General features: G+C 49.1%; 1 protein-coding gene and 2 long non-coding RNA genes across 3 annotated transcripts in view; all 3 read right to left on the bottom strand.

Moving 5' to 3' along the window:
* Positions 1-4,335: 4,335 nt before the first annotated feature.
* The window catches only part of apip (APAF1 interacting protein), a 13,479-nt gene continuing 314 nt past the window's right edge, over positions 4,336-17,500 (bottom strand). Inside the window, exons 2-8 of the mRNA XM_060071302.1 lie at positions 14,889-14,975; positions 11,131-11,231; positions 10,117-10,165; positions 8,380-8,497; positions 6,985-7,120; positions 4,996-5,163; positions 4,336-4,738 (exon numbers count right to left, since the gene is read on the bottom strand). Of these exons, the coding sequence (XP_059927285.1) occupies positions 4,639-4,738; positions 4,996-5,163; positions 6,985-7,120; positions 8,380-8,497; positions 10,117-10,165; positions 11,131-11,231; positions 14,889-14,972 (756 nt within the window). The 5' untranslated portion in view covers positions 14,973-14,975 and the 3' untranslated portion in view covers positions 4,336-4,638. The remainder of the gene's footprint in view (positions 4,739-4,995; positions 5,164-6,984; positions 7,121-8,379; positions 8,498-10,116; positions 10,166-11,130; positions 11,232-14,888; positions 14,976-17,500) is intronic.
* Positions 8,504-10,088, bottom strand: LOC132471949 (uncharacterized). Its single transcript, XR_009528955.1, has 3 exons — positions 9,697-10,088; positions 9,459-9,501; positions 8,504-9,350 (listed from the first exon to the last, which is right to left on the bottom strand). It is a non-coding gene; the product is annotated as an uncharacterized LOC132471949 (long non-coding RNA).
* Positions 11,238-13,588, bottom strand: LOC132471948 (uncharacterized). The gene is made up of 3 exons (XR_009528954.1): positions 13,390-13,588; positions 12,033-13,297; positions 11,238-11,950 (listed from the first exon to the last, which is right to left on the bottom strand). It is a non-coding gene; the product is annotated as an uncharacterized LOC132471948 (long non-coding RNA).

Genomic DNA, 17,500 nt, shown 5'->3' with positions numbered 1-17,500 from the left:
CTTCATCCAGCTTCCAACCAACTCCTGCTGTAGCGCACCGACGGGAACAGACAGCTTCTGGGGATGGACTGGGATAGATGTTGTAGTGAATGTATGAATGGATAACGTAACAAACATATTGCAAAAAAAGTGTTAAATGATGTTCAATTAGCATTGAAAAGATAACATAATGCTTGCTGCCATAACTTAGGAAACACAATAATGAGAACCAGGTCAATAGAAACAAAGTATTTATAGCCTATTAGTGTACAATCAATGATGTAGATATTCATGTTGTGAATTATTATCGTGGCTGTTGATCAAATGTTAGAGATGCTGCAGGTAGGATCGTACTTATTATTTGAGTGTAATTTGCAATAAATGTCCTAGTCACCGTGAGCCATCAGTGGGAGCCCTGGTCTGTGAGTATCCGGTCTTAGTTAGTGGGCTGTGCCCCTCTCTGGATCAGACCGTTTAGGCCACTCCCGCCTCATCTCCGACCAATCAGGGCATGTCTTCCCTGATTGGTTCAGGGTTAATCTTCTCATCCACAGAGCGTTATCACACTCACAGCTCTGCCACAGGTTGGTGAACACTTCAGTGTGTAGATTCGCTCTCCATTCAGCTCAATTCTACCTACGGCCGCTTTAAATGATTTGATTAAACTTCACATTAAGTATGAATTACCTCAATCCACTGGAACAGCAGCAGCCTGTGTTGTCTCTTCTGCTCCCCACCAGTTGATCCAGAGGGTTATAATAACCATAACTCTAACTAGATGATGTGTGCTATGTGTCATATCCAGAACATCCAATCCCATCACGCCGGTTACTGCATGTGCTGTTCATGGTGAGCTGTGTTAGCAGAACTCTGACGGCAACAGCTGCGGCGGCGGCGTGTGTGCGCTAGCTCTGTGAACTGAACTGACATGCTGAGGCACGTGCCAAGGAGAGGCTAAGTCCCCTTGCAAATCCATTCAGTGAATTGGTTGTCACCCTCCGTGAATCCATTGAATTTGCCTTGGGCCTTCTGAATGCCAGCGTTGGGCTTCCAGCGCTGGCAGCTGAGGGGGAGTCAGCTGAGGCCCATGTAGCGCGCTACGCTAACGGGTTCAGAGGGGCTCGGCTACAGAATCTAGGCTACACTAAATATACTCTGAATATTTATTAGAGCGGGCTGGCTGCAGACTCCAGTCAACAAAGATTGATAAAGACAAAGGGAACCGTCATGTTGAACGCTAAGAAAGAGGAACACGGAACAGGAGGCGCCAGGTTGGCAGACGAGCAATGGTAGCAGATTTGAATAATTAATACAAGGCAAACAGTTTACCACCATTATTTGTAGCAGTACATTTATCTTTCTGAGTTTGTGTTAAGTCAGTGTTTCTACTTTAAATGGTGATCAGCAATGGCTACAAAGCCAGTCTCCATGATGAGAAAGGGGTCATGTGATTCATGAGGCATCCACTGGATGTCATTTTTGGATCAAATATGTCTTCCACAATTCACACAATTCATTCTCGTCTGTGAACACCCTGAGGAATATGAATCTTATTATCAGCATCACTCAACAAGCAGCTTTCTACACAGCAGGTCAACAGATCAGCCTATTGGTCATCAGATCAGCCCATTGGTCAACAGATCATCCCATTGGTCAACAGATCAGCTCATTGGTCAACAGATCAGCCCATTGGTCAACAGATCAGCCCATTGGTCAACAGATCAGCCTATTCGTCATCAGATCAGCCCATTGGTCAACAGATCAGCCTATTGGTCATCAGATCAGCCCATTGGTCATCAGATCAGCCCATTGGTCAACAGATCATCCCATTGGTCAACAGATCAGCCCATTGGTCAACAGATCATCCCATTGGTCAACAGATCATCCCATTGGTCAACAGATCAGCCCATTGGTCAACAGATCAGCCCATTGGTCAACAGATCAGCCCATTTGCTCCACAGCAGCAGCAGAAGGCCAGCTCCATGTTCTTATTAGAGAGGATCCCGGTCGGTCTGCAGGTGTACGCTGGAGAAGACCTTCGCGTCTAGAGAGGAAGACCTTCACGTCTAGAGAGGAAGACCTTCACGTCTAGAGAGGAAGACCTCCACGTCTAGAGCGGAAGACCTCCACGTCTAGACAGGAAGACCTTCACCAGAAGAAGACCTTCAGGTCCACCAGAGTGTTATGTATTTTAAGCACATAAGCTGCCCCCAGATAGCCATTAGGAAGCAGGACCGAACATATAAGCCGTAAATACTGTACATAGCCACAAGGGGAGCAGGACCTTACTGAAGGCTGCAATAGCTACTCCATCCACAGAAGGCAGCACCTAAGACAGGTGAGGAAGCCGAGGCCACGCCCACTTCACATAGGCCTCGCCCACTGGACGGGCCATAGCGGGTGATTCAAGTGGAGAGGGCAGAGGTCAATAGGTAACCGCGGAGAGCCACCGGGCTTAAGCCCGGGGCTTGAAGCTCACGGTATTTTCCTCTCCACGCGTTAGACACAATTCCCTCCCTTAAGCTTCAGACACCGAAACATGCCTACTTTAACAAATAAAGTGAGTTAAAAGCGACCAAGGATTGGACCACTTTCTTCCAGAAATAACGCAATAAGAGGAAGACCATTACCAGAGGAAGAGGAAGACCTTCACGTCTAGAGAGGAAGACCTTCAGCAGAGAAAGACCTTCACCAGAGTAAGAGAAAGACCTTCATGTCTAGAGAGGAAGACCTTCAGGATAGGAAGACCTTCACCAGAGGAAGGCCAAACATTAATAATACAATCTGAACATACTGAGGCATGCTGGTAAACGCCACACAAACCGGCTGTATCACAAGAGTTTTACATCAAGTATCTGAAAATGGCAAAATACGTATTTTAAATAAAAAGGTTTTGCTAAAATATGCATATTAAATACACAAAGATATAAATATAATACATACATATCAAGAGTTTTCAGTTGGATCCAACTTCTGCCTTGTCGCCACAGGGAGTCAACGGCCCCACCAATTGAAACAGAATGTATTTTAATTCCCTGATTTTATGATCAAGTCTGCAGCCGCTGGGCCCCAGGGGACTGGTCCCTGTAGCTAATGGTTGTACCTGTTGTGGTGTTCCCAGTCCCTCCCAGTCCTCCCAGTCTGTATGGAGCGGTGATCTCCATCACCACGCCTCATGTTGGACCGTCTATGAGCTGTATTCCTACACGCTGATCTGAATACTGCATTCAGTCCTTCCATTCTTCTGTCCCTACAGGAGCAGTCCTGTGACATTAGCTTCACTACACCCTGAGGAGCATCACCACCGGAGCGCTGGGAATACGCTCCAGGGCTCCACGTGGGACGTCGCTGACACTTCTAAGATTGCTAGTGTTTGAATGTCAATAATGTTAATTTATATCTCCATTTGGCCTGTCACAAGGCTTTTACTGTGCCTAAAAATCACAAAACACGTTTACACTTTAATCAATATCCTTAAAAATATGGTTCAGAAATTAGCCTATTTTTTCCTCCAAAGATAAGCCAGCCAAACACTTTAATACAATCGGAATATAATTTATTGATTTACAGGAACCACCACAGCACTTTAGCTGCTCTGCATCTTTCACTGATTTATTAGTCTCAGGAACGTAAACACACATTCTCTGAGGAACACACCATTTTACAAAGGCATGTTTCTCTTCTAGCTCCTTGAGGAGGCATAAGAGGACATGTTAGAATAGGAGGAGCTAGAAGAGGAGGAGCTAGAAGGGGAGGAGCTAGAAGGGGAGGAGCTAGAGGAGGAGGAGCTAGAAGAGGAGGTGTTATAATAGTTAGAAGGGCGTGTCATGGAGCCTGGGGGCTGAAGCACTGTAACCTACTTCCCTATAGCAACCACCATCACCTGGCTGTTTAAACAGTTAGGGTTGGGGTGGGGTTAGACTAACATTAAGAGTTAGGGTGGGGCTAGGGTTGGACTAACAGGGTGGGGGTTATCATCCATCAGGAACACTTACAGTTTACGTGAACTAACAAGTTTAGCAGAACGTACGTCATCACCCACTCTCTAACTTGCCCTCCGGTCTGTTCAACAACACAACCTCACCCAAATAGACACCAACACACTGTTGTCATGTGCACTAATCCTAGCTTCAAAACTCTTAATTAATCAATTGATTAGTCAACCCATAACTCCTGATTTAGCTTTATTGATAAAAGCCTAGTGTGACCAACTTCACCATAAAACTAAAGGGTAACCAAAATGTTACTGTGAGTAATGAACATGTCATGACTGCATGAACAACAAAATGACTTCCAAACTACACAAGAACTCGTCAATTCAGGAAAGGTTAAAGGTCAAGTCACACACACCACATGTCATAGTATGAATCAACCTTTATTTCTATTCCTCTGACCCCCGACTCCAACCCGCTCTGATCGTACGGCGCTGACCTGGATCTGAACAGCGTCCGGTCCGAGGGCCTCACTCAGTCCTCAGGGGCTCTTCCACAGCTCAGGTGCTTCGAGGGCATGCGTCCAAAACCCAAACAAGACTGATGAGACCCGTAAGACCCCAGCGTCCACCGGAGGACCCCCTGTCTGCCCAGGCATCACACGGCCTCTGGTGGTCCCTGATTGGCTGCTCTCAGTCCACGGCTGCTGCTCATTGGGGCGCTGAGGTCAGACGATGCCCTCCTCTCCTGTGGGCGGGGCCGCGGGGTCCAGCCCACAGCGCCTCATCTGGGCGGCCAGGTCGAACAGGTAGTCGTAGCACTCGCACCTGGGGAACACAAGCAGAGACGGTTTAAACCAGGACACAGAAGAGGACACCTTGAACCCACCAACAGACCTCAACAGAACAAGCTTCATAGACCTCCAGACCTTATCAGACCTCCAAAGACCTTATAGACCTCCACAGACCTTATAGACCTCCACAGACCTTATAGACCTTCAGAGACCTTCAGAGACCCCAACAGACCCCCAAAGACCCTTTCAGTCCCCCAACGACCCCAGGCTCAATAGCTCTAAAGGGCTCACATGGTCTTGGTCTTCTCCCACGTCTCGCCCCACACGTAGACTCCGTGGCGCCGAACCAGGACCGCACAGGATTCTGGGTAATCTTCCATGGCGCGCGCCATGCGCTCCTTCAGGTCCCTCTCCTCCGGCGTGTTCTCGATGATCGGCACCACCAGGGTGTCCTGGTAGCTGGGGGGGGGGGGGGGGGCTCTTAATACAACTCACCACCAGGGTGTCCTGGTAGCTGGGGGGGGGGGGGGGAGGTCATAATACAACTCACCACCAGGGTGTCCTGGTAGCTGGGGGGGGGAGGTCATAATACAACTCACCACCAGGGTGTCCTGGTAGCTGGGGGGGGGAGGTCATAATACAACTCACCACCAGGGTGTCCTGTTAGCTGGGGGGGGGAGGTCTTAATACAACTCACCACCAGGGTGTCCTGGTAGCTGGGGGGGGGAGGTCATAATACAACTCACCACCAGGGTGTCCTGGTAGCTGGGGGGGGAGGTCATAATACAACTCACCACCAGGGTGTCCTGGTAGCTGGGGGGGGGAGGTCATAATACAACTCACCACCAGGGTGTCCTGGTGGTGAGTTGTATTAGTTGTATTAGTAAACTAGTAGCTCCATTTATGGGATCGGTTTTCTGTTAGTCATGAAGCTTCAAACACCAGTCCTGCACCAGTCACTAACTGAAGCCAGGCCAAGGGCAGCTCTGTCTCCCTACTAGTTAGCAGGTTTGGAATACGCCTGATGACGATTTCCTCCTTGAAGAAGCAGCCAAGACACAGGGTGTAGCGAAGCTGTGAGTCAACACAATCCAACCCTCCCAGAGGCCGTGAGAACTGAACCAGCTGAGACACTGAACCAGCTCTGAGACACTGAACCAGCTGAGACACTGAACCAGCTGAGACACTGAACCAGCTGAGACACTGAACCAGCTGAGACACTGAACCAGCTGAGACACTGAACCAGCTGAGACACTGAACCAGCTGAGACACTGAACCAGCTGAGACACTGAACCAGCTGAGACACTGAACCAGCTCTGAGACACTGAACCAGCTCTGAGACACTGAACCAGCTGAGACACTGAACCAGCTGAGACACTGAACCAGCTGAGACACTGAACCAGCTGAGACACTGAACCAGCTGAGACACTGAACCAGCTGAGACACTGAACCAGCTCTGAGACACTGAACCAGCTGAGACACTGAACCAGCTGAGACACTGAACCAGCTGAGACACTGAACCAGCTGAGACACTGAACCAGCTGAGACACTGAACCAGCTGAGACACTGAACCAGCTCTGAGACACTGAACCAGCTGAGACACTGAACCAGCTGAGACACTGAACCAGCTGAGACACTGAACCAGCTGAGACACTGAACCAGCTGAGACACTGAACCAGCTGAGACACTGAACCAGCTGAGACACTGAACCAGCTGAGACACTGAACCAGCTGAGACACTGAACCAGCTGAGACACTGAACCAGCTGAGACACTGAACCAGCTGAGACACTGAACCAGCTGAGACACTGAACCAGCTGAGACACTGAACCAGCTGAGACACTGAACCAGCTCTGAGACACTGAACCAGCTGAGACACTGAACCAGCTGAGACACTGAACCAGCTGAGACACTGAACCAGCTGAGACACTGAACCAGCTGAGACACTGAACCAGCTGAGACACTGAACCAGCTGAGACACTGAACCAGCTGAGACACTGAACCAGCTGAGACACTGAACCAGCTGAGACACTGAACCAGCTCTGAGACACTGAACCAGCTGAGACACTGAACCAGCTGAGACACTGAACCAGCTGAGACACTGAACCAGCTGAGACACTGAACCAGCTGAGACACTGAACCAGCTGAGACACTGAACCAGCTGAGACACTGAACCAGCTGAGACACTGAACCAGCTGAGACACTGAACCAGCTGAGACACTGAACCAGCTATATACCAGTCTACCAGTGGAGCCCAGGGACGTTGTTCTCAGACCACCTACCTGTAGTTGTAGCCCGAGGTCCCCCTCCGAATGCCCTTGATCATCTCCTGGTGCGTGATCCTGAACTCCCTGCCGGGACACAGCAGCGTTGCCATGACGGCGGCCTTGGAGTGGGTGTGGATCACAGCCCCCGCCCCTGTACACAGCGGGAGGGGGGGCATGAATCGACTGAGACCGCCTAGGACATTCACTGGTCCTTCAGACTAAACACCCAGCAGCATCTCTCATCACACCATCAGCTCACGCTCCCCTCTCATGGTGGGGGGGGGGGGGGGGGGGGGGGGGGTTGGCCTCACCTCTCAAGTTGAAAATGAAGAGAATTGAGCAAGACTCTCCAAGATGTCAGTGTTTTGAATAGGTTTTTGTTTCCCGGTTACAGAAAAGGGTCTTTTAAGATTGATGCAGCGTGAATTGATTAGCTTTATTTTAGCGCTATTTGCTGTGTGTTGGTCTGTGACTGCGGGTCTGTGACTGCGGGTCTGTGACTGCGGGTCTGTGACTGCGGGTCTGTGACTGCGGGTCTGTGACTGCGGGTCTGTGACTGCGGGTCTGTGACTGCGGGTCTGTGACTGCGGGACTGTGACTGCGGGACTGTGACTGCGGGACTGTGACTGCGGGTCTGTGACTGTGGTTCATTGTGCTGCTGCCTGTCTTGCCCAGGGCACCTTTAAAAGAACAGTTTATTTAATGTCATTTAAAGCGGGATGTGTTTGGGTGCGTTGGGCTTGTTTGTCGACTCTCATTTGGGACGGAACGTCAGAGGCGGCCGGAGGATCATTAAGGTCAACATCTCGTCTCGTCTCATGGTGTAGGGGGGGGGGCTCACCTCTCATGGTGTAGGGGGGGGGCTCACCTCTCACGGTGTAGGGGGGGGGCTCACCTCTCATGGTGTAGGGGGGGGCTCACCTCTCACGGTGTAGGGGGGGGCTCACCTCTCATGGTGTAGGGGGGGGCTCACCTCTCATGGTGTAGGGGGGGGGGCTCACCTCTCATGGTGTAGGGGGGGGGGCTCACCTCTCATGGTGTAGGGGGGGGGGGGGGGGGCTCACCTCTCATGTTGTAGGGGGGGGGCTCACCTCTCACGGTGTAGGGGGGGGGCTCACCTCTCATGGTGTAGGGGGGGGCTCACCTCTCACGGTGTAGGGGGGGGGCTCACCTCTCATGGTGTAGGGGGGGGCTCACCTCTCATGGTGTAGGGGGGGGCTCACCTCTCATGGTGTAGGGGGGGGCTCACCTCTCATGGTGTAGGGGGGGGGGCTCACCTCTCATGGTGTAGGGGGGGGCTCACCTCTCACGGTGTAGGGGGGGGGCTCACCTCTCATGGTGTAGGGGGGGGCTCACCTCTCATGGTGTAGGGGGGGGGCTCACCTCTCATGGTGTAGGGGGGGGGCTCACCTCTCATGGTATAGGCGTTCATAAACAGGGGGGTGCACTGGCTCCTCTGCAGCTGCTTCCAGTCAGGAGGACTGCTGACCTCCCTCTCCTCCAGGTCGCACACAAACAGGTCCTCTGGCTGACACACACACACACACACACACACACACACACACACACACACACACACACACACACACACACACACACACACACACACACACACACACACACACACACACACACACACACACACACACACACACACACACACGTTACAATAGAGCTCCAAAACGATGCCTGCTTAAACCTGCAGTGTAAAACAGTTTCTGTATTCGTATGCAAATCCGCCGTGCGAATCACGGAGGGCGGGACGCTCAGAGCGCCTGCAGCCAAACCGCCGGTTTAGGGAATTTAGATCAACGGTGAACTAAAGCAGTGAGCGGCGCAGGTTGATCTGAGAGAAGACTCATCTACAGCTCAACGAATCTGTCTGTCACTGCTCTGTCACTCTACTGTCTGTCACTCTACTGTCTGTCACTCTACTGTCTGTCACTCTTCTGTCTGTCACTCTTCTGTCTGTCACTCTTCTGTCTGTCACTCTTCTGTCTGTCACTCTTCTGTCTGACACTCTTCTGTCTGACACTCTTCTGTCTGACACTCTTCTGTCTGACACTCTTCTGTCTGACACTCTTCTGTCTGACACTCTTCTGTCTGACACTTTTCTCTCAGTCACTCTTCTGTCTGTCACTCTTCTGTCTGTCACTCTGTAACTCTTTTGTCCGTCTGTAACCTCTTTAACTCTTGTCTGTCTGTAACTCTGTCTGTCTGTAACTCTACTGTCAGTCTGTAACACTACTGTCAGTCTGTCTGTAACACTACTGTCTGTCAGTCTGTAACACTACTGTCTGTCAGTCTGTAACACTACTGTCTGTCAGTCTGTAACTCTACTGTCCGTCTGTAACTCTACTGTCCGTCTGTCTGTAACTCTACTGTCTGTCAGTCTGTAACACTGTCTGTCAGTCTGTAACACTACTGTCAGTCTGTCTGTAACACTACTGTCTGTCAGTCTGTAACACTACTGTCTGTCAGTCTGTAACTCTACTGTCCGTCTGTAACTCTACTGTCCGTCTGTCTGTAACTCTACTGTCTGTCAGTCTGTAACACTGTCTGTCAGTCTGTAACACTACTGTCTGTCAGTCTGTAACACTGTCTGTCAGTCTGTAACACTGTCTGTCAGTCTGTAACACTACTGTCTGTCAGTCTGTAACACTACTGTCTGTCAGTCTGTAACACTGTCCGTCTGTCTGTAACACTACTGTCCGTCTGTAACTCTACTGTCTGTCTGTCAGTCTGTAACTCTACTGTCCGTCTGTCTGTAACACTGTGTCAGTCTGTAACACTACTGTCTGTCAGTCTGTAACACTGTCCGTCTGTCTGTAACACTACTGTCCGTCTGTAACTCTAATGTCTGTCTGTCTGTCTGTAACTCTACTGTCTGTCAGTCTGTAACTCTACTGTCCGTCTGTCTGTAACTCTACTGTCTGTCAGTCTGTAACACTACTGTCCGTCTGTCTGTAACACTGTCTGTCTGTCTGTAACACTACTGTCTGTCAGTCTGTAACTCTACTGTCTGTCAGTCTGTAACACTGTCCGTCTGTCTGTAACACTACTGTCCATCTGTAACTCTACTGTCTGTCTGTCTGTAACTCTACTGTCCGTCTGTCTGTAACTCTTGGTGACTGGTAGGGGGCTCACCTGGAGCCTCTCCTTCTGGACCCCTGAGGGGGCGATGTAGATGTGGTCTCTGGAGAGAGGGGGGGTGACCAGAATAATATTAATGGGAGATTATTATGGGAGACGCGATGTATAAAGCACAGCAGATGATGCGATGGCAGGCTCTATGTCCGGGCGTATTAGGGAGTAATAAAGTAGATTGGCCCTTTGAGACAGAAATGATGAGCATAATAGGGTTAAGAGATTCAATAAAATAACAGTTTATTTAATGTCATTTAAAGCGGGATGTGTTTGGGTGCGTTGGGCTTGTTTGTCGACTCTCATTTGGGACGGAGCGTCAGAGGCGGTCGGAGGATCATTAAGGTCAACATCTCGTCTGCTGGGTCACAGAGTTCTGCAGCCAAGTCCAGACCCAGCCATGATGTTAACACACCAATCATGTATCTACCCTGGTTTCACATACACATGGCCTTTAAAACAGGATGCAATATTAAAAGAACACAATGATGTTCAGAACATGTTAAAGAATAATGGTACATTCCACCAGGACAGATTTTGGTATTCAGTTCCTGAGAACTTTCTCTGACCCCAATAGCAGCATGTAGATCCATTTCCATTAACACAACAGCGGAGTCTAAAGACCGGAGCACACGGGCGTGTCAGGACAGAGGCACTTTGGTTTTTGGGTTGTGCTTGGCGGTCATGCTTCGCGCGCTTTGGGCTTAATGAAGCTTCATCAATCTATTGTCGTTAGATGATATCCATGCTGCCATTGAACGGCTTTCAGGAGATGCAGAAGCTTCTTCAGTTAAGAGAGCGAGTGCTTCAGTATTTAGAACTGAACTCTGGGTACGTATTAACCAGTCACTTCAGTTGCGTGCAAAAGGTTTTCTGTTTCCTAATATCTAATTAAAATGTGTAGCCTGAGGGGCGTGCAACGCAGCAATGGAAGTAAATAAAGCGACATAAATCAGCAGAGACGATGGAGCTGCCGCTGAACCTGAACTGAACTGTGGAGGGGGGGGTTGGACCCACCTGTGTCTGACGCTGACCCCGCCCCCCGTCCCCGTCACCCAGCCCAGCTGGTAGAAGAGACGGCACAGCTCCGGGATGAGCAGGCGGGGGTGCTCCCGGTCCTGCACACACACACACACACACACACACACACACACACACACACACACACACACACACACACACACACACACACACACACACACACACACACACACACACACACACACACACACACACACACACACACATTCATGTACGAGGAAAGGAACGTGTTCTAGACAGGATAGCCAGACAGACGGGTTACAGACAGACAGGAGCGTGTTCTAGACAGGATAGACAGACAGACGGGTTACAGACAGACAGGAGCGTGTTCTAGACAGGAGAGGAGAGAGAGGGGCTGGTGGACCTGCTTGGTCTGAACCCCTGGGGTCTGAATCCACTGGTCTGGGTCCACTGGTCTGGGTCCACTGGTCTGGGTCCACTGGTCTGGGTCCACTGGTCTGGGTCCACTGGTCTGAGTCCACTGGTCTGAGTCCACTGGTCTGATTCACTGGTCTGGGTCCACTGGTCTGGGTCCACTGGTCTGATTCACTGTTCTGGGTCCACTAGTCTGGGTCACTGGTCTGATTCACTGTTCTAGGTCCACTGGTCTGGGTCACTGGTCTGGGTCCACTGGTCTGGGTCCACTGGTCTGGGTCCACTGGTCTGGGTCCACTGGTCTGGGTCCACTGGTCTGATTCACTGGTCTGATTCACTGGTCTGGGTCCACTGGTCTGGGTCCACTGTTCTGGGTCCACTGGTCTGGGTCCACTGGTCTGGGTCCACTGGTCTGGGTCCACTGGTCTGGGTCCACTGGTCTGGGTCCACTGGTCTGGGTCACTGGTCCTATTCACTGGTCTGGGTCGACTGGTCTGATTCACTGTTCTGGGTCCACTGGTCTGGGTCCACTGGTCTGAGTCACTGGTCTGGGTCCACTGGTCTGGGTCACTGGTCTGATTCACTGGTCTGGGTCCACTGGTCTGATTCACTGGTCTGGGTCCACTGGTCTGGGTCCACTGGTCTGGGTCCACTGGTCTGGGTCCACTGGTCTGGGTCCACTGGTCTGAGTCACTGGTCTGGGTCCACTGGTCTGGGTCACTGGTCCTACCCCCTGACCCCCATGAGGCCGTGTGCCCCTGGTCAGGGCGAGGCTCCGAGAGGCAGTGTGCACGTGACCTCAGAGTGAGGCAGCCTCATGCACGCTCCACACAACCAGTTTCAGGACTAACCTGCAGAACCAACGGGCACTAGCAGAGCACAGGCGACCTGACGCTGGAACAGAATCAATGGTACCCTTATACCCACAACCGCTATCCAACCCGTACTAACAAATGATATTACCATCATACAATCCGTTTATAGAATATCCATTATGGTTCAATTTCATGTAAATAGATTTGGTGAGGTACAATAGTTAGTTGTTTTGAAATGGCTTTTTCCCTCAAAAGTCCCAAAATGCAGAAAATAATCACGTTTGACTTTAAATGATGATACCCTCTTGAGTGGTTGGCTGCCAAACACAACAGAACGCTACAGGGGACCACTGTGTCTCCGGCACTAGTCCTACCAGGAGGTCCTCAGACACCAGAGCTGGGCCATCATCACTCTCTACAGGCGGAGGGATCAACACAGGGGGCCAACGGAGAAGAGACCTGACCCCAGCTGACTAATAGATATTAGCTCATTAACATGTTGGGTTAATCAAACTATATCACCATAGATGTGAAGGACTCTGGAAGGCCTTCTTATTTATTCAATGTTATGTCAATAATGATGTCAGATAGTTTCACTATCTGGTCAAAATTCACAAACTCAGATTAGTGCTCCGTTAATAAGATTAGTTATAGATAAATCCAATCATTCATTGACTAATCCATAAAATATACTATGTGAAATCGTCGACCAAATCTTGGATGATAATTTACTTAAATAAGTGCTTCTCACAAGACATGCCAAGATCTTAACCGAGATAAATTAGTCCTCTGACAAACATAGTAAATATCTCTTCAGCAGTTTAGATCAACAGCTTCCATTGGAGCGAGGCCCACATTCCTGCAGCAGAGGAGATTGATTCACTGCCTCGTGAAGCTCACCAGGCCTGGGGCCGCACAGCTGTCAGCTAACTATTAACAACCTCTGAGTTCACCTGCTTTAACCATCGGGCAGCTGATAGTTAACCTGCTTTAACCATCGGGCTGATGGTTAACCTGCCTCTTAACCATCAGGCTGATGGTTAACCTGCTTTAACCATCAGGCTGATGGATAACCTGCTTTAACCATCGGGCTGATAGTTAACCTGCTTTAACCATCGGGCTGATGGTTAACCTGCCTTAACCATCAGGCTGATGGTTAACCTGCTTTAACCATCAGGCTGATAGTTAACCTGCTTTAACCATCAGCCTGATGGTTAACCTGCTTTAACCATCAGCCTGATGGTTAACCTGCTTTAACCTTCAGGCTAATAGTTAACCTGCTTTAACCATCAGGCTGATAGTTAACCTGCCTTAACCATCAGGCTGATGGTTAACCTGCTTTAACCATCAGCCTGATGGTTAACCTGCTTTAACCTTCAGGCTGATGGTTAACCTGCTTTAACCTTCAGGCTAATAGTTAACCTGCTTTAACCATCAGGCTGATGGTTAACCTGCTTTAACCATCGGGGTGATGGTTAACCTGCTTTAACCTTCAGGCTAATAGTTAACCTGCTTTAACCATCAGGCTGATGGTTAACCTGCTTTAACCATCGGGGTGATGGTTAACCTGCTTTAACCATCGGGCTGATAGTTAACCTGCCTCTTAACCATCAGGCTGATAGTTAACCTGCCTTAACCATCAGCCTGATGGTTAACCTGCTTTAACCATCAGGCTGATAGTTAACCTGCTTTAACCATCAGCCCGATGGTTAACCTGCCTTAACCATCAGGCTGATGGTTAACCTGCCTTAACCATCAGGCTGATGGTTAACCTGCCTTAACCATCAGGCTGATGGTTAACCTGCTTTAACCATCAGGCTGATGGTTAACCTGCTTTAACCATCGGGCTGATGAGTGTTCCATGAGCATTCCATGAGTGTTGATATAGTATAACCGCACCAGACGATCAACTATACATGTTCACTCCGCTTTACAGCTGTTCTCATAACCGTTAATGTTATTAACAGTCTTTGCGTAGATTGCAACTAACTGTGCACAGCAAAGATGAACATGTTTCCAGACATAACATTTGAGTTGAATTCTGAATGGTCGTCAGAAGAGGACGAAGGGAAAGTAACGTAACCTAACGTAACGCGTAGACCTATACAAAGTAGCAAGCTAGTGTGTTTATGTGTTGCTTGGCTACAGTTCAGTCCAGTTGCGGATCTATTAATGTTGGCGGATCCAAATAAATCATTAAATAAACAAAATCCTAATCCTAATCTGTTGTTGCTTATGACTGTTAAATGGTGCTTGTAGAACTGTTGTATAAACCTCATCACCCCCGAGGTGAGCCGCTGAGCTGCATATCAGCCCGGCTGTGATTCTCTTCGACACTCGGCCTCGTACCTACGACCCATCACAGCCGGGCTGATATTCAGTACAGCGGCACACCTCTCGTGTGATACTGCTTAATTAACCACCAGGCCTCACTAAAGGAAGACCTGTGGTTGTACTGGTTCTGGATTAAAGCCAGAGCCAGCTCCAGCAGCGCGACCAGGGGTCCCAGTCTGAGGAGAGGGGGGGAGAGTCATGAGGACCTACCGTCTGTTTGGTGCGCTCAGTGACCGCCTCCAGAGTGAAGCCAGCCAGCAGACCGCCTTCCCCCGGGCCGCAAAGAGACGACATCACCTACAACACACACACACACACACACACAGAGAGACGACATCAGCTACAACACACACACACACAGAGACGACATCAGCTACAACACACACACACACACACAGAGAGACGACATCAGCTACAACACACAGACACACAGAGACGACATCAGCTACAACACACACACACACAGAGAGACGACATCAGCTACAACACACACACACAGAGAGACGACATCAGCTACAACACACACACACAGAGACGACATCAGCTACAACACACACACACACACACACACACAGAGACGACATCAGCTACAACACACACACACACAGAGACGACATCAGCTACAACACACACACACAGAGAGACGACATCAGCTACAACACACACACACACAGAGAGACGACATCAGCTACAACACACACACACAGAGAGACGACATCAGCTACAACACACACACACACACACAGAGACGACATCAGCTACAACACACACACACACACACACACACAGATGACATCACCTACAACACACACACACACAGAGACGACATCAGCTACAACACACACACACAGAGACGACATCAGCTACAACACACACACACAGAGACGACATCAGCTACAACACACACACACACACACAGAGACGACATCAGCTACAACACACACACACAGAGACGACATCAGCTACAACACACACACACAGAGACGACATCAGCTACAACACACACACACAGAGACGACATCAGCTACAACACACACACACACACACAGAGAGACGACATCAGCTACAACACACACACACAGAGACGACATCAGCTACAACACACACACACACACACACACACACACACACACACACACAGAGACGACATCAGCTACAACACACACACACACACAGAGACGACATCACCTACAACACACACACACACACACAGAGAGACGACATCAGCTACAACACACACACACACACACACAGACGACATCACCTACAACACACACACACACACACAGACGACATCAGCTACAACACACACACACACACACACACACACAGACGACATCAGCTACAACACACACACACACACACACACACAGAGAGACGACATCACCTACAACACACACACACACACACAGACGACATCAGCTACAACACACACACACACACACACACACACGACATCAGCTACAACACACACACACACACACACACACACACACACACACACAGACGACATCACCTACAACACACACACACACACAGAGAGACGACATCAGCTACAACACACACACACACACACACACACACACACAGAGACGACATCAGCTACAACACACACACACACACACACAGAGAGACGACATCAGCTACAACACACACACACACACACACAGAGAGACGACATCAGCTACAACAGACACACACACACACAGAGACGACATCACCTACAACAACACACACACACACACACACACACACACAGAGAGACGACATCAGCTACAACAGACACACACACACACAGAGACGACATCACCTACAACAACACACACACACACACACAGAGAGACGACATCACCTACAACACACACACACACACCAGAGTTACACACACACACACACACACACACACAGACAACATCATCTATAACACACACACACAGAGTTACACACACAGAGACGACATCACCTATAACACACACACACACCAGAGTTACACGCACACACAGACGACATCATCTATAACACACACACCAGAGTTACACACAGAGACGACATCACCTATAACACACACACACACACACCAGAGTTACACACACAGAGACGTTATCTGCCAACACACACACACACACCTGAGTTACAAACACAGACGACATCTGACAACACACAACAAACCAGAGTTCACGGCCTCAGTGCGAGGTTATTGCTCAACTTTCCATGATAGGGTTAGTGATTAGTGATAGTTCATGTATTTAGTGTCATATTATACAGATGATTAGTGATAGTCCATAGTGATAGTTCATGTGTTGAGTGTCATAATATACAGGTGATTAGTTATTAGTCATAGTCCATAGTGTTTATTGATTAGTGAGTTCATAGTTATTAGTGATAGTCCATGTCTTTAGTGTCATAACATAAAGGTGATTAGTGAAGGTCCACAGTGATTATTGATAGTTCATGTGTTTAGTCTCATAACAGACAGGTGATTAGGGATAGTCCAGTGTTTAGTGATTAGTGATAATCCATAGTGTTTAGCGATGAGTGATAGTCAATAGTGTTTAGTGATATGTGGTAGTCCGTAGTATTAAGTGATAGTTTATCAGTAAATAGTAAACACTATAAATAGTGTTGAGTATTTACTGATTAGTGATTACTGATAATCCATAGTGATTAGTGATGAGTGATTGTGTTTAGTGATAGTTCATGCATTTAGTGTCATAACAGTGTTTGGTGATTAGTAATAGTTTTAAGTGATTTGTGATAAGTAATAGTTGATAGTGATTCATGATTAGTGATAGTGTTTGGTGCTCAGCTGAACTTTCACTCTC

This window comes from Gadus macrocephalus, chromosome 14, assembly GCF_031168955.1.
Source record: "Gadus macrocephalus chromosome 14, ASM3116895v1".
NCBI classification, from domain to species: domain Eukaryota; kingdom Metazoa; phylum Chordata; class Actinopteri; order Gadiformes; family Gadidae; genus Gadus; species Gadus macrocephalus.
This window is presented reverse-complemented; position numbering and strand designations above follow the sequence as displayed.